The 25,430-nt window shown below is 40.9% G+C and overlaps 2 protein-coding genes across 5 annotated transcripts in view; one reads left to right on the top strand and one right to left on the bottom strand.

Annotated features, from left to right (window-relative positions):
* Nucleotides 1-2,407, bottom strand: part of LOC124003601 (matrilin-4-like) — a 58,588-nt gene extending 56,181 nt beyond the window's left edge. Inside the window, exon 1 of the mRNA XM_046311993.1 lies at nt 2,188-2,407. The gene's annotated coding sequence lies outside the window, so the exon portion shown is untranslated. The remainder of the gene's footprint in view (nt 1-2,187) is intronic.
* On the top strand, nt 248-23,594 carry rbpjl (recombination signal binding protein for immunoglobulin kappa J region-like). Of its 4 annotated transcripts, none has more exons than XM_046311989.1 (12): nt 248-513; nt 2,131-2,237; nt 3,932-4,066; nt 4,433-4,503; nt 4,605-4,720; nt 11,147-11,321; nt 11,824-11,961; nt 12,476-12,588; nt 13,715-13,855; nt 14,226-14,381; nt 15,640-15,743; nt 22,236-23,594. In XM_046311989.1, the coding sequence occupies exons 1-12, from the start codon at nt 406-408 to the stop codon at nt 22,507-22,509; spliced, it is 1,638 nt and encodes a 545-aa protein (XP_046167945.1). In that variant the 5' UTR covers nt 248-405; the 3' UTR covers nt 22,510-23,594. The 4 variants fall into 4 exon arrangements, with proteins under 4 accessions (XP_046167945.1, XP_046167944.1, XP_046167947.1 ...); XM_046311988.1 differs by having other exon boundaries at nt 3,929-4,066; XM_046311991.1 differs by having other exon boundaries at nt 2,120-2,237.
* Nucleotides 23,595-25,430: the final 1,836 nt, after the last annotated feature.

Here is a 25,430-nt window from a genome sequence, read left to right as displayed (position 1 = left end):
CAGAGACACACCACTCAACTCTTAATGCAATTTTAAAAGCTACTGCATAGCTGTTAGACAAGCACTCGCTGTCTGGTTGGACGTCACTCTTGTCTTTGGGCAACCTCTTGCTATCTCCTACAGTGTTTGCGGAAGCAAGAGGGGTGTGAGAACCCTGTACCTGAGAAACAGGTGACTATCTCGCAATACAAACAAACGGAGACACAGACACACTGCCACTGGAATAAGAGATCCAGAATGGAGAAAGGGGTGGGGGTAACAGTAACACACTACCATTAGCGCTAACACACAGTATCCATATTAGTGAGTCACAGTGAATTCACAGGCAGAGCTGTATTGAATGGAGCAGAGTGGCTTCTCCGAGGAAGTAAAGCACAGTAGCAGCAGAACCCCTGTTGTTGGGACATGCATGGTGTAGCTACAAAAGGACTTCCTCTTTTCAGGTTTAGCACTGCTACCAGACCATGCAGAGCCTCGTCGGGGAGGCAGAAACTGGGGAAGAGAGGCGAGAAGGTAAGTGAACCAGCTCCAGAATAAGCCACATAGAAGGAGGAATGGATAAGCCAGATGGGTTGCCCAAAAAATAAAACAAATGAAGGTCATTGTTTGCGTTTTCCCTGTAATCATCAAGATCAGGATTTGTGAGGACTGAGCTATCCCTAGATCTGTGTCTAAGAGCAACGTCTACCTGCGGCTAGGGGAGATGAGAGGGGGGAAATAAGTAGGGGGATATGGAGGGAGAGAGTGGGCATGCTGCGAGTTAGCTGTAGGCCCACATTTCTCTTTGGGATATCTGTTTATGCTCTACATAGAAAAATCTGCTTAACTCGAAGGATGTCCAAGAGATTAAGTCCTGACAGTTAAAACATTCTTCACAGTTTGAGTTTGACAGGGAGCTCAGGCACAAGGGAGAGGCTGATAGAAAGCAAAGGAGGAAGTGACAAGGTAGAGGGGAGAGAGAGGTGGGAGTGGAATGGGGAGAGAGGGAGGGAGAGACCGGGAAAGTGAGCGACACCTTCGGGAATGAGTGAAGAGAGCAGTTATGTGGCTGATCGGGAGTTGAGTGACAGCTTGAGCCCATATTCAGATTAAGACACAGCAGCTTCTTGTTCTTTCTCGATTGGAAGCAGATGTGGACTTTGCTACTGTTAGCAGTTTCTCCTGCCTCCTAACCTCCTCACCTCCAGGCAGCCACTGTGCACCAAGCAAATACAGCCAGTCAGCACCCTCCACATAGTCTCACTCTACAGTACACAATGTTGAGTTGGTTACCAGATGGTAAAGAAGGCATTTTTTGAGATGTTGGTTTGTTGTATATTATCCTGTTTGATGGTCGTTTTGAAATATTGCATTCCTACTAAATAATATAGTGTAAGCCAAGTGTTGTTTAAGGTATATATTTCAATTTAATAATAGCATTTAATCAAATTAGATTGGCAAATACAGATTTTTCTAATTCCTCAACATCCCCAGGAACTCTCCAAAAGACAACCATCTAGTCCAACATAAACAGATATAGTCTACCAACAACTACTGCTACTATTTCTACTACTATAAAACATATGTCATATCAATTAAGTTTGACTTTCATAATACACTCTTAGAAAAAAGGGTTCCAAAGGGGTTCTTTGGCTGTCTCCATAGGAGAACCCTTTTGGGTTCCAAGTAGAACTACTTTGCGTTCCAAGTAGAACCCTCTGTGGAAAGGGTTCTACCTGGAACAAAAAGGGTTCTTCAAAGGTGTGGGGGACAGCCAAAGAACCACCTTAGGTTCTATATAGCACCTTTTTTTCTAAGAGTGTATGGCTCTGTATAAATGAGCTACACCTCAGGTCTAGACTGCATTTTGGCAACTCTTATTACTACCCTATGGTGGCAAAATCAGAAACGACATTAGAACACCTAAAAAAATCCCACAGCGGCACTAATGAAGGATCAGACAGGGTCACTGGGTCATGTTGCCTGGTTAACCAAACTATTTATTAGCCTATAGAGGAGTAGCAAAACAAAACACATGTTTGTTTTCTTATTTTAAATATACACTGATCTATATAGACGGAGACAGACTCAGTGAATACTGACAAATGACACAAACGCACTATCTCCATTACATTTTCAGCATCATTGCAGATAACGGATTCCTTGGACACCGCCCACACGTACCAACCCTGGGATTCGCTAACTCACCTGGCGACGGTGCTGGGTAGGACAGAACCTCGGCCGTCGGAATGGAACAGGTACTGCGGTAAATGCGACTTCCACACACACGAAACTCCCGCTATGACTCACAAAATGTCTGTGCAAAAGCAGTGGTATCCAAGCCTCTCCAAAGTCACCAAGCAGGGAAAAATGAGATCGTCCTTTTATGTTGTGCGGTTGTTAAGCCTGGTCTCAACAATTATTTTGTCATGGAATGAAGGAGCGGAGGCTCGTGCAGGTATTAAAAACCAGGGAATGAGAGTTGAAGTGTAGACCCCACCCATCTTTGAAATATGAACAGCTGGGGACGCATGCCAGGACTGGGATGCTCTTGTGCCTTTTGTACAGTGTAGAATAGGCTACACAAAATTGAGCTTATTACGTTAGTAAATAAAAGTTGGGTACACTTAGCCAGTGTTGGAAAAAGTACCAAATTGACATAAAGATACGTTACTAGAAAATTACCCAAGTGAATTTAACCCAGTAAAATACTACTTTTGATTTTATTTGATTTAAAATATACTTAAGTATCAAAAGTACATGTAATTGATAAAATGTACTGAAGTAACAAAAGTAAAAGTATAAATAAGTACTTTTAGGTGTCACAGAAAATGTATGGAGTAAAAAGTACATTATTTTCTTTATGAATGTAGTGAAGTAAACATAGTCAAAAATATAAAAAAATAGTAAAGTGAAGTACAGATTCCAAACAAAACTTCTTAAGTAGTACTTGAAAGTATTTTTACTTAAGTACTTTACACCACTGCATTTAGCATTAATAAAATGTGTAGCATTTACGGCATTTCGAAAGTTGTAATAATAGACTGCGCTTTTTCTAATCAACAACTTAACAATAACAACAATAAAAGGACATTTGCATAGATTTGGCTTAGTTTGTGTAACTGCTGGGGTGTATTAAGTCCTTATGTGAGCATGGTGGGAAATACCAGTACGTCTGTGCTCCTGCCACTGTAGAGAATGTCTCATTTTAAACCCCTGACACAGTGAAACCAGGGTCAAATAAGAGCCCCAGTCACCTCTTATAGGGGTTATCCGCTGTTGAAACAATAACAAAGCATAAGCACTGTTTCGGGGAAAAGCTGAAGGATGAGGCTGGAGAAAAGTAACCACTCTCAAATTCATATATGGATGCCAAAACTGACCATCCATGATCTCAAAAGTATAATTTTCACCATGTTTTGAGGCTATACAGTGTTTACATTTACTTTTATATTGGATTCTGATTACCGAATGACAGTTATGTATAAGTTTTATAGGTTATATTAATAGAATCAATGGGTACAAATGATTAATGAATGTCAAAAAATGGATATCGCAACTGCGGATTGGCCGTTTTAAAGCCTATAAGAAGGGGGAAATGACAGTGAAGTTAGTGTGTCAATTCTATGAGACGTTTTAACATCAATAGCTATGTCTATATGTCGCACTATCCCTTTAAACCCACACTTCCCGTCAATGGCAATCAAGAAAGGGATAATAGTTTTTTATAATGGTAGGCTAATTTGTTCTTTTACTTTAATATGTTCACCTAAATCAATTATGGGATTGTATAGCTGTTGAAATGATCGGGAAATTATGGCAAAATCTCGAATTCTGAGTAGTACTCTACATTTTAAGAAATGTCAAACATTTTCGTAATGTCACTCTTCTAAAAGAGGAACAACAATGCAGAGTTTGTCTCTTTTTAATTGATTTTATATTCATTCAGCAGATTGGACCAAAGTTTCTCTCCACTGCCCAGAGTGACCAGGGAGTCAGTGAGACAGTATCTGCAGTTTCCCCCTGACCAATCTGTGCGAATACTCCATGCAAAGGTCGCCCAGAAATCATACGGCAACGAGAAACGGTAAGTCGACAAGGCCCAATAGACTTAACATGGTAATGTCATCATGACACATGTGTAATGGAGTTAAGAACGTAACGTAACCTCACTCCACAGCTAGCTTGAAATGTCACCAATGGAGCTATTCGCACGTTATTCGCACGTTGAAAAGCGGGTGGTCACGTGTGTTTTACAAGGTAGAGGACCCTTGTTCAAGCTCAGTCAGAGGAATGTTCAGGGAGGCAGCGCTATATGCTAAGCTAGCACACTGATGTCGGTGATACATGCAGGGAGTTTATTGGGTTAGATTGTCGGCAAACTAGCCTTAGCCAGATTGCAGTTGCTTTTTGTATGGTATGAAGGAACATTGTGTGTGTCTACATACAATAGGTTCTTCTGCCCTCCTCCTTGTGTTTACATCAGTGGCTCAGGATGGAAACTGAAACAAGATGTTTTGAATGGTGAGCCCGAGGATACATGTTCCCCCACACATTTGGCATTTATTTAAGCAATTCAAGTACTGTACTACATGATCTGATTTAAGCTCTGTAATCCTACCCAGCCACTGGTGCAGGGGACTCCTGCTACAGACTCTATGGTTATATGGGCCTGGACAGCTCCTGTGTGACCCAGGCAGACACCTCCAAACTAGCCTTCGAGGACCAGCCTGATGCCAGGGTGAGAGGGGGAATCGAAATAAAAATATATCAAGGTGAAAGGGGTCTCCAGTTTTATGACAAACACATGGCCTCCTGTGTTTCCAGCCCAACCTCAAGACTCAAGACAGGGCTGGGGAGTAACTGATTACATGTAATCTGATTACAAAAAACCTGTAACTGTAATCGGTATATAATTTGATTTGTTTAAAAAATGTTTGGTTACTACATGATTCCATATGTGTTATTTCATCGTTTTGAAGTCTTCACTATTATTCTACAATGAAGAAAATAGTATAAATAAATAAAAACTCTAAAGGAGTAGGTGTGTCCAAACTTTTGACTGGTACTGGTGTGTATATACAGTTGAAGTCTGAAGTTTACATACACTTAGGTTGGAGTCATTAAAACTTGTTTTTCAACCACTCCACAAATTTCTTGTTAACAAACTATACTTTTGGCAAGTTGGTTAGAACATCTACTTTGTGCATGACACAAATAATTTTTCCAACAATTGTTTACAGACAGATTATTTCACTTATAATTCACTGTATCACAATCCCAGTGGGTCAGAAGTTTACATACACTAAATTGACGGTGCATTTTAAACAGCTTGGAAAATCCCTGAAAACGATAATGGGAAAATCAAAAATCAGCCAAGACCTCAGAAAAAAATGTGTAGATCTCCACAAGTCTGGTTCATCCTTGGGACCAATTTACAAACGCCTGAAGGTACCACATTAATCTGTACAAACAATAGTGTGCAAGTATAAACACCATGGGACCACGCAGCCGTCATACCGCTCAGGAAGGAAACGCGTTCTGTCTCCTAGAGATGAACGTACTTTCAACACAAATTGAAAGGCCAAATCAAATCAAATGTATTTATATAGCCCTTCATACATCAGCTGATATCTCAGAGTGCTGTACAGAAACCCAGCATAAAACCCCAAACAGCAAGCAATGCAGGTGTAGAAGCACGGTGGCTAGGAAAAACTCCCTAGAAAACTCAGGAAGGAAGAAGTCACTGCCACAAAACCGCCATAAAAAAGCCAGACTACCGTTTGCAACTGCACATGGGGACAAAGATCTACTTTTTGGAGAAATGTCTTCTGGTCTGATGAAACAAAAATAGAACTGTTTGGCCATAATGACCATCGTTATGTTTGGAGGGAAAAGGGGGAGGCTTGCAACCCGAAGAACAACATCCCAACTGTGAAGCACGGGGGTGGCAGCATCATGTTGTGGGGGTGATTTGCTGCAGGAGGATGGAAAATTATGTGGATATATTGAAGCAACATCTCAAGACATCAGTCAGGAAGTTAAAGCTTGGTTGAAAATTGTTCTTCCAAATTGACCATGACCCCAAGAATACTTCCAAAGTTGTGGCAAAATGGTTTAAGGACAACAAAGGCAAGGTATTGGAGTGGCCATCACAAAGCCCTGACCTCAATCCCATAGAAAATTTGTGGGCAGAACTGAAAAAGTGTGTGCGAGCAAGGAGGCCTACACACCTGACTCAGTTACACCAGCTCTGTCAAGAGGAATTGGCCAAAATTCACCCAACTTACTGTTGGAAGTTTGTGGAAGGCTACTTGAAACCTTTGACCCAAGTTAAACCATTTAAAGGTAATGCTGCCAAATACTAATTGAGTGTATGTAAACTTCTTTAAATAAAAGCTGAAATAAATCAATCTCTCTACTATTATTCTGACATTTCACATTCTTAAAATAAAGTGGTGATCCTAACTGACCTAAAACAGGGATTTTTTTTACTAGGATTAAATGTCAGGAATTGTGAAACACCTCAACCAAATGCATTTAAACTCAGTTTATGTAAACTTCTGACTTCAACTATCTATATATATATATATATATATATATATATATATATATATATATATATATATATATATATATATATATATATATATATATATATATATATGAGTGAGAGAGAGAGAAATTATTAAAAACATATCTATACATATATACACTACAGTTCAAAAGTCCCTTAGAAATGTTGTTGTTTTTGAAAGGAAAGCAGTTTTTTTTTGTCCATTACAATAACATAAAATTGACCAGAAATAGGGTGTAGACGTTGTTAATGGTGTAAAAGACTATTTTAGCTGGAAACGGCTGGTTTTTATGGAATATCTACATTGGCGTACAGAGGCCCGTTATTAGCTAATCCAAGTTCATCATTTTAAAATGATAATTAGGCTAATCATTAGAAACCCCTTTTGCAATTATGTTAACACAACTGAAAACTGTTGATTTAAAGAAGCAATAAAACTTTAGTATCTGGAGCATCAGCATTTGTGGGTTCGATTACAGGCTCAAAATGGCCAGAAACAAATAACTTTCTTCTGAAACTCGTCAGTCTATTCTTGTTCTGAGAAATTATGGCTATTCCATGCGAGAAATTGTTAAGAAACTGAAGATCTCGTACAACGCTGTGTAATACTCCCTTCACAGAACAGCGCAAACTGTCTCTAACCAGAATAGAAAGAGGAGAGGGAGGCCCCGGTGCACATCAGAGCAAAAGGACAAGTACATTAGAGTGTCTAGTTTGGGAAACAGTCACCTCACAAGTCCTCAACTGGCAGTTTCATTAAATAGTACCCGCAGAACACCAATCTCAACGTCAACAGTGAAGAGGCGACTCCAGGATGCAGAGTTCCTCTGTCCAGTGTCTGGACATCTTAATATTTTATTGTATTGGCGAGTCTGAGATATGGCTTTTTCTTTGCAACTCTGCCTACAAGGCCAGCATCCCGGAGTCGCCTATTCACTGTTGACGTTGAGACTGGTGTTTTGTGGGTACCATTTAACGAAGCTGCCAGTTGAGGACTTGTGCGGCGTCTACTGGAGAGCTTTTCTTTGTATACACCCAGCATCATTCACACCCTTTTCAGCTTTAGCTTACACCCATCTCTTTAATGATTCACATGCGAGGCTATGTGCTAAACAACCAAAAATGTCAAGACTAAAGGCTGGTTTATTCTAGGGGTGTTCGTAAATTTTAATCTGGAGTGCCAGAGTGTGCCCTGGGCATTCGTAAATTCAGAGCATTGTCAGATTGGCTGTTCGTAAATTCAGAGCGCATACTGGACACAGGCTGAAATGTAAGGTTGATCCAAGCGTTTGACCCAACAATAGCAGTCAAGCACCCAAGCTAACTGGCGGGTGTTGGCTCGCTAGTTCCAGACACAAATGAGAGAACAGCTCACTCTGACCATTTTACTTGCCTTAGCAAAGCTGGTTAGGCTGTTTTTATGTTATCCAGAGCGTTAGTGACTGCAACTGTGCTGCTGGCAACAATTTAATTACACCTTTTTGCCAATGTTTACTGACACTGGCCATATTTAATGGGTATTGAGAGTTTGTAAATTCTTCAGTTATTCTGTGGTTTTGCACACTCAGACAAGAGTGCTTTGAAATCAGAATAGATAGCCAGATCGAATTTACCAGCTACGTCTATCGACAGTTGTCACAGTGACATCATAAACATTATATTGAAATAGGTACTTGCATAGTGGAGTCTTGTTTAGACATGTAGCTAGCTAGCTAAACAATGAACCATAATCCCAACTCATAACGTTACTATCCTGCATGAATCTGCAGGTAGCTAACCAACCAGGTTCAATGTTAGCTAGCTACCATTAGGCTATAACTTGCAATGCAAATGGCTCTGAGATACAAATAATATTAACGACACAGACTATACACTGACACAGATTATACACAAATTACGGACACAGACCATACACGCCAGCCAGCTAATGTTAGGTAGCTAGCTAACAGTACACTTTAACTTCAAAAGAAAAGTACTTTCTGACTAAATTAAAAACGTGTAATAGCTAGACTCTCTTACCCTACATGGATGGACGCTTCTCCCTCTCTGTCATGGATGCCATGGGTGCCCTTAGTTAGAAGATGTAATCTAGGTGTTTTATACAACAGCCTTCTGTGTGTTCTCTTTTCGAATCAATCTGCATATTTGCAATCAAACACCAGAATTTTCTCCATCTCCTTAGGTATCATACTCTAATTCCACCAGGCATTCCAATGATTTCAACTTGGTCCTCCAGAAAGTGGAGAGCAACTCTTATGCAGTTCTACTATGTGATATCTTTCAAAAAAGATGCGTTAGAAAGAATTACCTACACATACTGACCAGCTCATATTATAGACAGAAGCAGGCTACATGGCAGACCAATCCGAACTCATCTCTCGGCATGTCCAGCCCACTCATTACCTCAGTCAATCATGGCTAGTGGGAGGTTGCTGTCTTTTTCCATGGCTAAACTAATTAGGCTCATAATTTATTAAATATATTCATATTTACAGATGGCATACACATTTGTTCACATGTTCCAGAAGGCATTTCTGCATTTAGATTTTTTTTTAAAGTTTACATTCAAAGGGCGTTCCTGTGAAGTAGTGACACATGGTATACACCTAGTTTACTGAAACTAGTCACATATGGACAGTACCAAAACAAATGGTCTAATGATTCTGCCTCTTCACAGAAAATCTGCAGAGCTAGGATGGTTGTATCTGTATATATAACATTCTATTGGTTGCAAGAATGTTGTATAATCATTTAAATTGAAAAAGTTTTGAATCTGGCGTTGTTTTGTGTATCAGTTTATAAACTATGTGCCATGTAATTGGTACATCGAAAATATCTTCCCAACTATTTTGTAATGTGTATGCTGTTTCTTTTTTGGTCCTTAAATGAAACTGGTATACTTTTTTAGTTATCACAATTTTCTTTAACAAATTTTGGTCTTTAATGCAGAGATGACAGACAAGTTCCTAACTTTCTCCCCCTTCCAGTTTCCTCTGCCATTTTTGCAGTAATGCTGCAATTATTTTTGGATAGAGCAGACACTTCCATAGATTTTTGTTAGCTTTGTGTGACATAACTTCACCAGTCCTATTTATGATATCATTTACAAATATTATACAGTTTTTAAACATTTATTCCCAAAATATGTTTTATCAATTAGTATATTTGAGTTTAACCATAATATTTTTTTCAATATTTGTTCCATCTTTTCTGGTTGATTAAACTAAAATTGCAACCAACTTTCTGTTGCTTGTTTTAAATATAGCGATATTTTGGAAATGATTTCAAAGTGAGAGGTTGAAATCTGAATAAAGGGAAAAAGTCCATTCATGAGCACAGGGGGAGCCATTCTTACTAATCTACTAGAGAACCATTTTGCATTTAAGTATAGATTTTGTATTACTGAAGCCTTTAGTGAGAGGTCTAATGCTTTAATATTGAATCATTTCTGCCCTCCAAATTAATATTCATTATATAAATAGCTCTGTTTAATTTTGTCTAGCTTGACGTTCCAAATAAAATTGAATATTTTTTGCTCATATAATAAAAATAAAAATAAATGTTTTTAGGTGTACGCAGGGCCATAAGCAAAGAGCTAAACTAGGATATGAGTTAATCAGGGTGATTTTTCTACAAATAGATAGCTATTTTCCTTACATGGTAGAATCAAATTTATTTTTGCTAACTTTATATTTCTTTCTTCTGGGATATGAATACAGAGTATGTCCACTTCACAATCAGACCATTTAATTGGTAAACTACACGATAATGTGAAAGTTCAATTTTTTTTGTGATCCAATGCGTAATAATTAGAATTTTATTGTAATCCAGAGAGGTTAGAACAATTATCTAAATCCTCTATGAGGCTGTGGAGGGATCCAAATTGTGGATTTAAAAGAAAACATGAATCATCAGCGCACAATGACACCTTTTCTATTTAAGCCCTGGATTTTTAGCCCCTTGATATTATTGTTGGATCTGATTTTAATAGCTAACATTTCAATGGCCATAATATGACATGCCAGTAGTGGACAACCTTGTTTTACTCCTCTTGACAATACTTTCCTAGAAGTAGCCATTATTTACTATTTTTCACCTAGGGTTACTTATATAACTTTAACCCATTGTATTCAAGGCATTTATATATACATTCCAGTCGTACTTTATCAAAAGCCTTTTCAAAGTCAGCTTCTTAGATTTGCTTTCCATGACAGATCTATAAGACACATTTCTATTTGAATTTGATTGGGTCGCCCAAAAAGTTACATATTGCAGCTTTAAACACTCTCAAAATCACAGACAGAGCTATGGATGCAAGGACTGACTATCCATGATATAATAATTATAGTTTTAACCATGTTTTGGTTATATAGTGTTTCACTACATTTATTTTGTTTACAAACATTGGAGTAAAACAAGCTTGTGTTCTATTTTGGGTTCTGATGGGCTACAACAGTTGAAGTAAGTAATCTACCCTGCCGCTATATTGACCCAGACAAGGTTTCATAACACTTTATTACAAGAGACTATTGACAGAACAAACGCAGCGTATGAGGCACTTCTGAATGTTTGCTTTCTCTTTTATAACAGATGTTTGCCTGCGCCAAGTCCCTGTACATCTCTGACACAGACAAAAGGAAGCACTTTCGCCTGGTCCTCAAGCTCTTCCTTGGTAACGGGCAGGAGATTGGCTCCTTCCTCAGTAAGCTGATCAAAGTTATCTCCAAACCGTCCCAGAAGAGGCAGTCTATGAAGAACGCTGACTGTGAGTGAAAGGTGATCCTAAGGTGCCACAATCCCCAGGGTCACGGTAGGACTAGAGTGGAGGTGCAGGTTGCCACTCCCTAATTAGGCCAGACATGTGTCCTTATGATCCAGGAGCACACACTACGAGTCCAGTTGTGTTGACATAGTGGTCTCCTACCCCTTGCGAGATCCAAAGGAAAGGCGCCAGAGAGGTTTGACAGCTGAGATCAAAAGTGGGGTGACATAGTGTGCACTGTGTGCGAAAGGAAATACCTGCAATTGTCATGCTGCATCAGTCATTAATGAGAATGGTGTATGCTTATTTATGGGCTTATTTGTGGTGTGTATTTATGTATTTAAGGTAGGGAAATGTGACATGTGCACAACATGTGGAAATGAAATGTATTTGTCATGCTGCATACTACGGCTATGTGTGTTTGTGTGTGTGCATATGTGTGTGTTTGTGTGCGCATTCGTGTGTGTACACATGTCTGTATGTTTGCGTGTGTGTACATTTGCAGTGTGCATTTCCACGGGGTCGAGGGTGGCTCTATTCAACCGCTTGCGGTCCCAAACGGTCAGCACACGTTACCTGGCCGTAGAACGAGGGGCCTTTGTAGCCAGTGCCAGACAGTGGACTGCATTTACAGTCACTCTAGGTATGAACGGTTGTCTGAACCACTGTCTCTCAGTCCTCCATCTACACACTCTCTCTCTCTTTACTGCTGTGGGCAGAATGACTTGTCAGAGCCCTTATGAAAGGAAGAAGTAAATCTTCTAGCTGGTGGTAATGCTGGGACAATATTTGTTTTCCATCATGAAATAAAAAAACATCTGCTAATACATTCCAAGATGGATTTTCAACCTTTCTCTGATTGGAATCTGATCCCCAAAACTAAGATCAAGCTCACACCAGAAGTAGACTCCATAGGCTCATCTGTTTTTCATGTTTTCATCCTACTGCTATTCATTCACTTACATTGTTTTAACTCTGTCTGTCTGTCTGTCTGTCTGTCTGTCTGTCTGTCTGTCTGTCTGTCTGTCTGTCTGTCTGTCTGTCTGTCTGTCTGTCTGTCTGTCTGTCTGTCTGTCTGTCTGTCTGTCTGTGTGTCTGTGTGTCTGTGTGTCTGTGTGTCTGTGTGTCTGTGTGTCTGTGTGTCTGTGTGTGTGCAGTGGATAACCAGCATGCTGACTCGGAGGAGTTCACGGTGTGTGAGGGATTCATCTGCTACGGCTGTGTGGTTCAGCTGGTCTGCACTGACTCCGGGGTGGCCCTGCCCCCCATGGTAAACACACACATGCAATATAATCGGATATCACCTCAATGGTACCATTATGCTGGAGACCTTGATAGCTGCAGTAGTCTGAAGTCTGACCACCTTATTTCCACTGTATTCCATAATTGGGGTATATAATAACGTGTTATAGTTTTTCCAGATGTTATATGGTTTGCTGTACAGCAGAATTCTATTGTTATTGTTGTCTTACTCATTTCATAGGATGGGATTATTTTCAACCCTTCATGGCAATTTGCTGTTCAGACCCCTTTCACGTACTCCCAAATTGGTGTTTGAATAATACAGCTGATGGTTTAGAGTAACATTCACCTACATTGTACACATATACGTGTTATTTAAGTTGAGGCAATTTGCTGATTTGCAGAGGCTATTTAAACTCTAGAGCGCTCTCCACCACGTTTACTGTGTTTGCTTACAGTTTGGTTCAGCTCAGGCCTTTGGAGGGAGCTGAAATAGTGCTAGCCCACAGTCGTGCTGAGACTGCTCTCTCTGGTACACTCTTAGACAAAATGGTTCCAAATGGGTTATTTGGCTGTCCACATAGTTCTCCTGTGAAGAACCCTTTTTGGTTCCAGGTAGAACCCTTTGGGTTCCATGTTGAACCCTCTGTGGAAAGGGTTTTACATGGAACCCAAAAGGGTTCTACCTGGAACCAAAGAGATTCTACCAGGAACCAAAAAGGGTTCTTCAAAGGGTTCGCCGATGTGGACAGCCGAAGAACCTATTTAGGTTATTTTTTGTCTAAGCGTGTAGCTCAGGACCAGCCAGGGGTTATCTATAATGGGAAGATGATACTACATTGGCTTTCCTTGGCAGGAAAACACAATCTTATTCAGGGGCCTCCTCCAGACATAACATCATCTAAGCCATGTTATTAACAAAGCTATCATGTTGTACATAGATTTAATAGAGGTCCAGTTGATTTTAAAAAGAGATTAAGCCAATTATGTGTCTTATTGGAATATAGATTGCATTAGATTCCTCTCATACTAGTACATGTATTTCTTATTGTCGCTGTTTATTTTTATATTTATTTTTATAGAGAGGAGGCCAACGATGTGTCAAAAGGATGATGGATTCTGTTAGATCCTTGTTGTTTTTGGATTCCCTCCAGGTGATCCGCAAGGTAAACAAGCAGCACGCCATCCTAGATGTGGACGAGCCCGTCTCCCAGCTTCACAAGTGTGCCTTTCAGTTCAAGGACAACAGCCAGATGTACCTCTGTCTGTCTAATGAGAGAATCATACAGTACCAGGTTAATATGACCCTATTCACACGATTGTGCCGACCCAAACCTGTGCTTGCTCTCTTCTCATTATGCTTTTCAACACGGTCCCTGCAATAGTGGGTGGTATTGGGTATTGGCTTTGCTCAGTTTGACTCAGTAGTGTAAGAAGCCCTCATGAGAGGTAAAATGTCACTTGTGGGACATGATGATACATGTCCATGCTATAACACTCGCTAGCACTCGCAATCATTATTTAGCCCAGAATTAGGTCACATACCTAAATTAGTAGCTAAGGGATAGTGCCACTGAACCTATTCCTCTGGCCCTGGGTTTACTAGCAGGGTTCAATGGGAATGGGGCATGGAGGAGTTAACTATTTTAACTTGGGTCTTCCCAGGTCTCATCCAGTCTGAGGGAGCAGAGCAGAGAGGTGCTGAACGATGGATCATGTTGGACCATCATCGGTACAGAGGCAGTGGAGTATACGTTCTGTGAGGGCCTGGCCTGCGTTCAGGGCGCCATCAGCCCAATACCTGTCATCACAGGACTGGAGGTGCGGTCTTAACACTGCTGAAACTGACAAAAAAATCCATTCAGGAACAAGGAACTGCAGAGATTCATTTTTAATGTAAATTGCACACAGTCAAATCAAATCAAATCAAATTTATTTATATAGCCCTTCGTACATCAGCTGATATCTCAAAGTGCTGTACAGAAACCCAGCCTAAAACCCCAAACAGCAAACAATGCAGGTGTAAAAGCACGGTGGCTAGGAAAAACTCCCTAGAAAGGCCAAAACCTAGGAAGAAACCTAGAGAGGAACCGGGCTATGTGGGGTGGCCAGTCCTCTTCTGGCTGTGCCGGGTAGAGATTATAACAGAACATGACCAAGATGTTCAAATGTTCATAAATGACCAGCATGGTCAAATAATAATAAGGCAGAACAGTTGAAACTGGAGCAGCAGCACAGTCAGGTGTACTGGGGACAGCAAGGAGCCATCATGTCAGGTAGTCCTGGGGCACGGTCCTAGGGCTCAGGTCCTCCGAGAGAGAGAGAAAGAAAGAGAGAATTAGAGAGAGCATATGTGGGGTGGCCAGTCCTCTTCTGGCTGTGCCGGGTGGAGATTATAACAGAACGTGGCCAAGATGTTCAAATGTTCATAAATGACCAGCATGGTTGAATAATAGTAAGGCAGAACAGTTGAAACTGGAGCAGGAGCACGGCCAGGTGGACTGGGGACAGCAAGGAGTCCTCATGTCAGGTAGTCCTGGGACATGGTCCTAGGGCCCAGGCCAGTTGAAACTGGAGCAGCAGCATGGCCAGGTGGACTGGGGACAGCAAGGAGTCATCATGTCAGGTAGTCCTGGGGCATGGTTCTAGGGCTCAGGTCCTCCGAGAGAGAGAAAGAAAGAGAGAAGGAGAGAATTAGAGAACGCACACTTAGATTTACACAGGACACCGAATAGGACAGGAGAAGTACTCCAGATAAACAAACTGACCCTAGCCCCCCGACACATAAACTACTGCAGCATAAATACTGGAGGCTGAGACAGGAGGGGTCAGGAGACACTGTGGCCCCATCCGAGGACACCCCCGGACAGGGCCAAACAGGACATTTAAGAGATGTGGATGGGGGAAAATGAGTACTGTAAGAGTACTGTACAATAATACAGTACTACTATTGGTAGACTCGCCTTGTAGGTATATCATTCCAGTTTACAGAATAAGAAGTGTGTGTGTGAGGGTAGTAAAATAAGTTTAATGTTGATATGATGGTTTGATTGAATTAATGTTGAATGTGTCCTTTTAGGTGAATGGTGGAGGACACGTAGCCATGCTAGAAGTAAATGGAGAAAACTTTGGCCCCCATCTGAAAGTTTGGTTTGGAAATGTGGAGGCAGAAACTATGTTCAGGTACATTTTAAATCTCACAAGTAACTGTTCTTGTTCTATAATTAAGTAAATGCAATGCCTCAACCAGACCAGTGTGGTGTCCTTACAAAGGAGGACACATATAAAATGCACAGTGCAAACTTGTTGTTTCAATTGACTAATATCTATGTACTTGTTGTAGTTATCAGGGTTATAGGCTTAATGGCCCTCTGGCCTACTTTAATTTGTCTTGCTTAGTTGCTTTTTATGGAACTTCCAGGTGAACGTAGACTTACAAGCACGCCAAAAAACACTTGGAGAGGCCCCAGTCATATTTAAAACTTCCGCTCTCATTCATTTTACCACATGAACTCCAGGTGGTACATGGGACAGCACAAGTATACAGGACTTTGAGTTACATTTAAACAAGGCCGTTAAAACTTGGTTTGTAATAAAACATTTCTGAAATGTACATTTGGAGGACATTTTCCCATCGGGCTTGGTCGTAGGATTACAATGCAGCCCCAGAAGCTTGACCCAAATATGAAAGTAGCCATTTTGTGATGTACATAGGTATTCAGGTACATAGGTATTCAGAGTCTTTAAAGGGGCAGTGCGGTTAAAACATGTTTTTCCCCATTTCCACACTATGAGGTCAAAATTACACTCTGAAATTGTGAACGTGCCTTTTTTTGCTTAAGAGCTGTTTGGGGGAAAAAAAGGCCAGGAACTTTAGTTCATCTTTGATTTGCATTTCTCCCACTGCCGGTCCCGCACGATCAAATTGGTACTCCTCATGTTGACATACACAGGAGAGAAGTAGGTAGTTGCATGGCCAAAAGCATTTAGAGATTGTACGGTAGTTGTTGGCTACAAGGCAGCAATTGTTTGTTTGCACTTCCACTTGTTTGTCTTCCATCAGAACAATCACTTTGTCTGGTTTAGCATATGCACAGCAAACTTCAACAAGTTAGCTAGCTAACTACTAATTTGCAGCTGTCATCGTCTTTCAAGGTTCTGTCCCATACATATAGCATCCGTGAGCAACCTTGAAGAAGTAAGTTTCTAAATAGTTATTCTTCTACCTACTTATTATTATTACTATTAAAAGTAAAGAACATGATAATGTGGTTCTAGCTACTGGCCTTGACCGCAACTAGGATAGCTAAGTAGCTACTGACATAGGTACCTGTAGCTAGCTACATACAAAGTAATGTCAGAATCATAAAGGGGAAACAAGTCAGACGTTGCCTCCCACAATGTAAAAAATGTTCCCACATAGCCAGCTACACTTTTCCCCTATTTCTGGGACTCAGCTAGCTAACGTTAGCTTGTAGGAAGATAGTTAGGTAACGTGATTAACACCGATTCGTACACATTTGCGCAACCGCTGCATTTAAACGAGGCTGCAATGAAAACTAATGTAGCGACTGCATTGGCATCAAAATGCGGTGTGAATTATGTTTCTATTCAAGCGTTGATTGACATGGTAATGGACCAATAATATTGGAGTAAAGTTGAAAAAACTGACCCCCCCTGACGCTGTATGTTAAATTGTGACGTGTCACAACGTAATGTACGGCATGCATCATGAAACTCATTCTGTGTCATACAGCCACATTCCACCAGGTGTAGCCCTTTTCTCAAACTAAAAACAAGAAATTAGCAATGGTGATTGTAAAGTGAATTACTTGTTGAGAGTTCATGAATCAATCAATTGTTAGTTTTTTGTGTAATCATTGCGAGCCATCATGACTCTAAACCCTGTCAGCAGCAATTTAATTGTGAAGATCAATTTAGCGCTGCCCTAAAAACCCTATTCAAATTCGACACAAACCTTCAAATAGGTATGTAATGAGACATTATATAGTGTTTTATATACATTTTTGAGGTGATAAGTTGGACAAATCGGGTGAAAAAAGCAGTTTTCCCACACAACACTCTTTCACTATTACGCAGTAGCTTCCCCACCCACCATTTTAAAAAGACCAGGCGGAGCTCCATTGCCTTCAATCATGCAGAGATGGGCAGCATGAAGGTGTCGTCATTGATTTTGCTTGCAAGGGGAGAAATTGTGCTTTACAATGGTGTTCATATAAAAGTTGACCTGGAAGTATTGTTTTTGGGCGCTAAAATAAGGTCAAATGTACGGAACAGCACGATGTACAAAAGTGTGTTAGCTATTGTTAGCTAGCTAACTTATACTATAATACTAGGATACTGACGAGACATGTATCTATATTAGTGATTCTGACATTCCTTCATTATGTACAGGTACCTAAGTAAATAATAATAAATAAGTACCCCACCTCTTTAAGGAATACTTAGGATAGGATAAAGTAATCCTTCTCACCCCCCTTAAAATATTTAGATGCACTATTGTAAAGTGGCTGTTCCACTGGATGTCATAAGGTGAATGCACCAATTTGTAAGTCACTCTGGATAAGAGCGTCTGCTAAATGACTTAAATGTAAATGTAAATGTAAATGAATGTCATGTCAGTATCCTACGGTCGAAGCTCGCTCGCTACCTTGCTAACTGGATCCCCATAGAAAGTGTAGGCTGGAAATGTTACAGTTTACATTGTGGGTGGCAACCTGACTGTCATTGCCGCCATTCCCAAACGCTTCACCAGATGTGAACATTTATAAAATAAAAATGTGTCCCTAATTTAATACAACCGTTAATAGAATGTGGTTGTGATAAACAGAGGGCTTTCTGTTTTTGTCCTGCAAATGTGGCTCTAATTTTTAAATGGTTGGAGCTATAAGCTTATTATGACCCCATTCCTGTGGAACCTAAGATTCTTAGGAACACAAGCTGTGTAGGACTTGTTAGAGAAGAGAGTGGACAGGACCAGGCATAATCAGACTGGGGGAAAAAAACATGTAACATGCAACATGTAAAGTGTTGGTCCATTGTTTCATGAGCTGAAAAAAAAATATGCCACAAAAGCTTATTTCTCTCAAATGTTGTGCACAAATATGTTTACATCCTTGTTAGTGAGCATTTCTCCTTTGCCAAGATAGTCCATCCACCTGACTGGTGTGGCATATCAAGAAGATGATTAATTAAACAGCATGATAATTACACAGGTGTACCTTGTGCTGGGTTAAACACAAGGCAACTCTACAATGTGCAGTTTTGTCACAGCACATTGCTGCAGATGTCTCAAGTTTTGAGGGAGCATGCATTTGCTGACTGCAGGAATGTCCACCAGAGCTGTTGCCAGATAATTGAATGTTAATTACTCTACCATAAGCCACCTCCAACTTTGTTTTAGAGAATTTGGCATTACGTCCAACCAGCCTCACAACCGCAGACCAAGTGTAAACACACCAGCCCAGGACCTCCACATCCGGCTTCTTCACCTGCAGGATCATCTGAGAGCCACCTGGACAGCTGATGAAACTGGCTTTGCACAACCAAAGAATTTCTGCACAAACTGTCAGAAATTGTTTCAGGGAAGCTCATCTACCTGCCAGTCCCCACCAGGGTCTTGACCTGATTGCAGTTCTGCATCATAACTGACATCAGTGGGCAAATGCTGACCTTCGATGGCTACTGGCGTGCTGGAGAAGTGTGCTCTTCACGGATGATTCCCGGTTTCAACTGTACCGGGCAGATGGCAGACAGTGTGTTTGGCGTTGTGTGGTCGAGCAGTTTGCTGATGTCAACGTTGCGAACAGAGTGCCCCATGGTGGTGGTTGGGTTATGGTATGGGCAGGCATAAGCTACGGACAATGAACACATTTGTATTTTGTCAATGGCAATTTGAATGCACAGAGATACCGTGATGAGATCTTGCCATTCATGCGCCGCAATCACCTCAATCAACCACCTAGGTCTTAGGGGTCAAGCCAAATGAATTCAGCCTCCCGAGGTTGAAGAGGCACTGTTGCATCTTCTTCACCACACTGTCTGTGTGGGGGACCATTTAAGAGTATAAAGTGATGTATATGCCGAGGAAATTATTGTATGTTGCATTTATATTTTTGTTAATTGTATAATTAAAGGTAAGGTGTAAGAGGGCAGTGAATATTCAGTTTCAATTTAGCAAAATGATGGTATGAATATGAAAGTGGGTCAGATGTATTGCAGCTCATAGTTTGTTTGTCTGTCCCCCTGGTCCTGTGTGGCTCAGCTTGAAGAGCAAGGCGCTTGCAACGCCAGGCTTGTGGGTTTGATTCCTACAGGGCACCAGTACGAAAATGTATGACAACGTATGCCCACACTACTGTAAATTGCTCTGGATAAGAGTGTCTGCTAATTGACTCAAATGTAAATGTCTATTTATTTCTGCAGACAAGCTCCCAAACCCATCCAGGATGGGTTCCCTTAGAATCTTGGATGAAAAAAACTAGAGTGGCCCCTTTCCATTGGCAATTTCTACTAAGTCTGTCGAAGGGCATGGCTTAGGCACTACATGTACTAAAAATAGTCATATATATATATAGCCCCATGTTCTGCTATGGGGACAAAAGTTATATACAGTACCAGTCACATGTTTGGACACACCTCCACATTCAAGGGTTTTTCTTTATTTGTATTATTTTCTACATTGTAGAATAATAGTGAAGACTTCAAAATGATGAAATAACACATATGCAATCATGTAGTAACCAACAAAACAGTTAAAAAATATATAGATTTTATTTTATTTGAGACTCTTCAAAGTAGCCACCCTTTGTCTTGATGACAGCTTTGCACACTCTTGGCATTTTCTCAACCAGCTTCATGAGGTAGTCACCTGGAATACATTTCAATTAACAGGTGTACTGTGTTAAAAGTACATTTGTGGATTTTTTTCCCTTGGTTACATCATTGCTGCAGGGAGGTATTCAACCTGTCAGTTGGAGCTGGACCCTGATGTAACCAAGGGCAATGACGTAACCAAGGGAAAAAATATTATTATTATTATTATATATATAAAAAATATGGGAAATGACTGTTAAATTCTGTTCAGATCTGCCTAGCACCGCTGCTGTCCTATATTCTCAACACTTGTCACTTGATAATATGCACTCTTGAGCAACCGTTTCTGTGAATGTTTATTCTCAGCCAACCACAGACCCCTCAACACGCATGTAGTGGGCGTGGGGAAAGCAACAACACTTGATTCTAATTGGAAATGTCACAATATCAGTCAAACTGTAGCTGTACTATCAACACTAGCTGTAAATCATCATTTGGATGGCCTTTCTATTGGTAATGGCCTTTCTATTGGTAATGTTGATTCAACAACCATTTATCTCATGATCTATGAAGTTTATTATGTAGGCGTATGTAGTGTACTAGTAGGCCGAGTGCAAGGGAAACAGAAAATATAACCTGAATTTAAAAATGGCATTGATATTGGTATAAAACACTTAACCATTGACTTGAGGACTCAAAACCCAAAATTAGGGACGTGACTTGAATTGAGCTCTGGGACTTGACTTGAGACTTGCCCATTGTTACTTGGGACTTGACTCGAGATCCGAAGGGTAAGACTCGAGACTTGCTTAGGACTTGCTAAATTGTGACTTGGTCCCATCTCTGCTATTATTTGTCTCAAAACTGAAAATGTTTGCCCAAGCTTCTTGGAGAACCCATGGCGATTAAGCCCGGGATTCAATCCAATTAACAACTTGAAGACAGCGCTAAACTTTTAAAGACAATTTCAATTGCAACAATGTGCGCATTCCCTGTGGGTCCTGTGGATGTCAGCTCGAGCTGAAATTGCTGCAGTCCATTGTTTCTCTGTCTTTGAATCCTGGCCTAAAACCCTGTCTAATCTAGTATTTGTCAGGACCCGGTTACGAACCCGGGTCTCCGGAGTGAGAAACAGTCACTAAACCAACTGAGCCATGAATAGTCAGCAGAACCCAGAAGATGAGGCAGACACAGCAGTACTTGAGACGGTGTATTTAATGAAGTAAAAAGTGAAGTTCTTCAGGAAAACATGTAACTCCACAACCTCAAAAGGAATTTCACAAGAACAAAGGCAATCCTCCAAGACAAAAAGGCAAATCCACAAGGTGGAAGGCACAGCACAAAAAGCCTCAAAAGATACTCAAAAACAAACAAACAAACAAACAAGAACAAAAAAAACAGAACTCCACAAGAGAGTCCACCGGGATCAACAAGAGCTCACAGAGTACTAGGGCTGGGTGCTCACATACAAACACAGAGCAAAGAACTGAGTAAAACAAAGGGTTTAAATTACAATCAGGGGAAACGAGGCACAGGTGCAAATAATAATGGGGATCAAGGGAAAACAAAAGGTCAAAAGGCACAATGGGGGCATCTAGTGACCAAAAACCGGAACAACCCTGGCCAAATCCTGACAGTATTAGTGAGACCATAAGCAGTCTAATCCTTCAAAAGAAGCACGTTTTGATTAACAAGTTGAATCCAAAAAACATTCAGATTTTCTTCTAAACAACTCTGCTTTAATTCTAATTTAAACCACAACTTATTTAGCAATAAGCGATCAGGCCTGGAATCTACAGCAAGAGCTGCCCGACTCACCTCTCTATTGTGTCACTGCAGGTCACCAAAGTCCATGCTGTGTGTGGTTCCAGACGTCTCCGTGTTCAGTGGGGAGTGGAGATGGCTGCGGCACCCCATCACCGTACCTCTGTCCCTCATCCGTCTGGATGGTCTGATCTACAGGAGCACCTTCAGTTTCACCTACACCCCTGAACACAACACCCCCCCGCAGGCCAGAGGGGCACTGCAAAATGCTCCAGAGTCTGACACTCTCATAGACTTCATCCACCAAGAGTTCACACGCACCAACTTCCACTTGTTCATGCAGAACTAGCTAGTAGGGCTGGATTATGATTCTTTACCCTTCTCCTGAGGTGTGCACTCATTCACCCCCCCTCCTGCATTTAAAAGCATTGGATCGGAGCAAGCATGGCTGGGGGAAGTTTCCACCATATTCCTGACAGCAGCTCATTCCTTTTTCTTATTTTTTTAGAGTGCTTTTTATGTCCCTCAGGAATTATGTATGTACATGTTGCTAAACACTCAATTGAACAGTTGGATCACATACATACATAGTGCTCCTGAGGCTCCCGAGTGGCGCGGCTCTCTAAGGCACTGCATCTCAGTGTTAGAGGTGTCACTACAGACCCTTATTCAATTCCAGGCTGTATCCCAACCGGCTGTTATTGGGAGTCCCACAGGGCAGCGCACAATGTGCCCAGCGTCATCTGGGTTAGGGTTTAGCTGGGGTAGGCTGTCATTGTAAATAAGAATTTGTTCTTAACTGACTTGCCTAGTTAAGGATAAATAAATACATCTATGCAGTAAAGTTACTAAAGTTATTTGTTTTCTCTGTAAATCCCCATTTTGGAATGTCCCAAGTCATGTACGTCCAACTTCGAGGAAGAATTTAACCCACTTAACCCCAAGATTTCACCAAGTTTTCACTATCATTTTCAAGCCCTATTTATTTTGTTGCTTTGGGAAAGAAATTTCAAACGATTTTTTACTTGTTTAATGTGGTTAGTAATTGATGTACATGTGTCCCTCAGGTGAGATGGTTCTACTCTTTTTGGACATTTTCTGGTACACGACAACCCTGTTACCCATAGAAATGTATTAAAAAGTAATACTTTTTGTTAAGGTTGCATAAAATTGCACCCCCCCCTGCACACAAAAAGCTCCCATTCCCCCTGTCACAAGGGGAGATATTGCTGATTTAAGATTAAATCCACAACCCTTTTACGGTCAACCCTGTAGCTGTAATAGACATTTTGTAGTAATCTTTCTTTAAATGTAATCTTTTGACAAGGAAAGCATGTTTATTAAGACATAATAGGACATATACTTTGTGCATGACAGTGCTCTTTATGACAGTGTTAAAATTAGGTGAAATAAATAGTTATTTTTGACAAATTACACTACCCAAAAGGCACTCTATTTGTGAAATGACACAGCAGTACTTACTGCATCTTCATTACAATGGTATTCTCTTCACATCTTCGGTAAGGACAGGAGAGGCCTGTGTACAAACAACTGTGACATGTTGCTTAAAATATGTACAGTTGAGGTTGGAAGTATTTACCTAGCCAAATACAATTAAACTTAGTTTCACAATTCCTGATAATTAATCCTAGTAAAAATGTATTCCCTGTCTTAGGGTCAGTTGGGATCACAACTGTATTTGGCTAGGTTGTATGTAAACTTCCAACCTCAACTGTACATATTTTAAGCAACATGTCATACTTTTGTACCTGAAATGTCAGAATAATAGTAGAGAGAATTATTTATTTAAGCTTTAATTTTTTCATCACATTCCCAGTGGGTTAGAAGTTTACATACACTCAATTAGTATTTGGGACCATTGCCTTTAAATTGATTCACTTGGGTCAAACATGTCGGGTAGCCTTCCACAAGCTTCCCATAATAAGTTGGGTGAATATTGGCCCATTCCTCCTGACAGTGCTGGTGTAACTGAGTCAGGTTTGTAGGCCTCCTTGCTCGCACACACTTTTTCGGTTCTGCCCACAAATGTTCTATAGGATTTAGGTCAGGGCCACTCCAATACCTTAACTTTGTTTTCCTTAAGCCATTTTGCCACACCTTTGGAAGTATGCTTGGGATCATTGTCCATTTGGAAGGCCCATTTGCGACCAAGCTTTAACTTTAACTGATGTCTTGAGATGTTGCTTCAATATATCCACACAATTTTCCTGCTTCGTGATGTCATCTATTTTGTGAAGTGCACATGTCCCTTTTGCAGCACAGCACCCCCACAACATGATGCTGCCACCCCTGTGCTTCATGGTTGGGACGGTGTTCTTCGGCTTGCAAGCCTCCCCCTTTTTCCTCCAAAAATAACGATGGTCATTTTGGCCAACAGTTCTATTTTTGTTTCATCAGTCCAGAGGATATTTCTCCAAAACGTACAATCTCTGTCCCCATGTGCAGTTGCAAACCGTAGTCTGGCTTTTTTATGGCCGTTTTGGAGCAGTGGCTTCTTCCTTCCTGAGCGGCCTTTCAGGTTATGTTGATATAGGACTCGTTCTACTGTGGATATAGATACTTTTGTACCTGTTTGATTTTCACTTTTCACACCAAAGTCCATTCACCTCTATGAGACGGAACGCGTCTCCTTCCTGAGCGGTATGACGGCTGCGTGGTCCCATGGTGTTTATATTTGCGTACTATTGTTTGTACAGATGAACGTGGCACCTTCAGGCGTTTGGAAATTTCTCCCAAGGATGAACCTGTCATGTATTGTCATGTCTTGTCCATGTGCTTTCTCTTCTCTTCGTTTCCCCCTGCTGGTCGTATTAGGTTACTTTCTTTCTCTCTCTCTCTCTCTCTCTCTCTATCGTTCCGTTCCTGCCCCCAGCTGTTCCTCATTCTCCTAACGACCTCGTTTACACTCTCACACCTGTTCCCTCTTTTGCCCTCTGATTAAGTCTCTATTTCTCTCTCTGTTTCTGCTTCTGTCCTTGTCGGATTCTTGTTTGCTTTGCCCTTGTTCCGTCCTGTTGTAATCTGCCTCTTCATCAGATACTGCGTGTGAGCAGGTGTCTCTATCCTTTACGGCCCGCGCCTACCCGAAGGGACCTGCAGTCTGTTGCCGCTAGCCCTGCAATTCTCCTCAACTACTAGAAGGGGGACTCTCCTGTTAAGCTAGAGGATTTATGTTTTCCCTGTTTGGACATCTCCTGTAAAGATTGAGGATTTATGTTTTCCCTGTTTGGACATCTCCTGTAAAGATTG

Source organism: Oncorhynchus gorbuscha, linkage group LG18 (genome assembly GCF_021184085.1).
Source record: "Oncorhynchus gorbuscha isolate QuinsamMale2020 ecotype Even-year linkage group LG18, OgorEven_v1.0, whole genome shotgun sequence".
Classification (NCBI taxonomy): Eukaryota; Metazoa; Chordata; class Actinopteri; order Salmoniformes; family Salmonidae; genus Oncorhynchus; species Oncorhynchus gorbuscha.
The sequence above is the reverse complement of the archived record's forward strand: the minus strand, read 5'-3'. Positions and strand labels throughout refer to the sequence as shown.

Excerpts from the sequence above, each read along its gene's own strand:
- rbpjl (XM_046311988.1), top strand. The coding sequence starts at position 406 with ATGCATGGTGTAGCTACAAAAGGACTTCCTCTTTTCAGGTTTAGCACT. Across the intron at positions 11,962-12,475 it reads TGCATTTACAGTCACTCTAG|TGGATAACCAGCATGCTGAC; the intron begins GTATGAACGGTT and ends GTGTGTGTGCAG. Across the intron at positions 12,589-13,714 it reads GGGTGGCCCTGCCCCCCATG|GTGATCCGCAAGGTAAACAA; the intron begins GTAAACACACAC and ends GATTCCCTCCAG.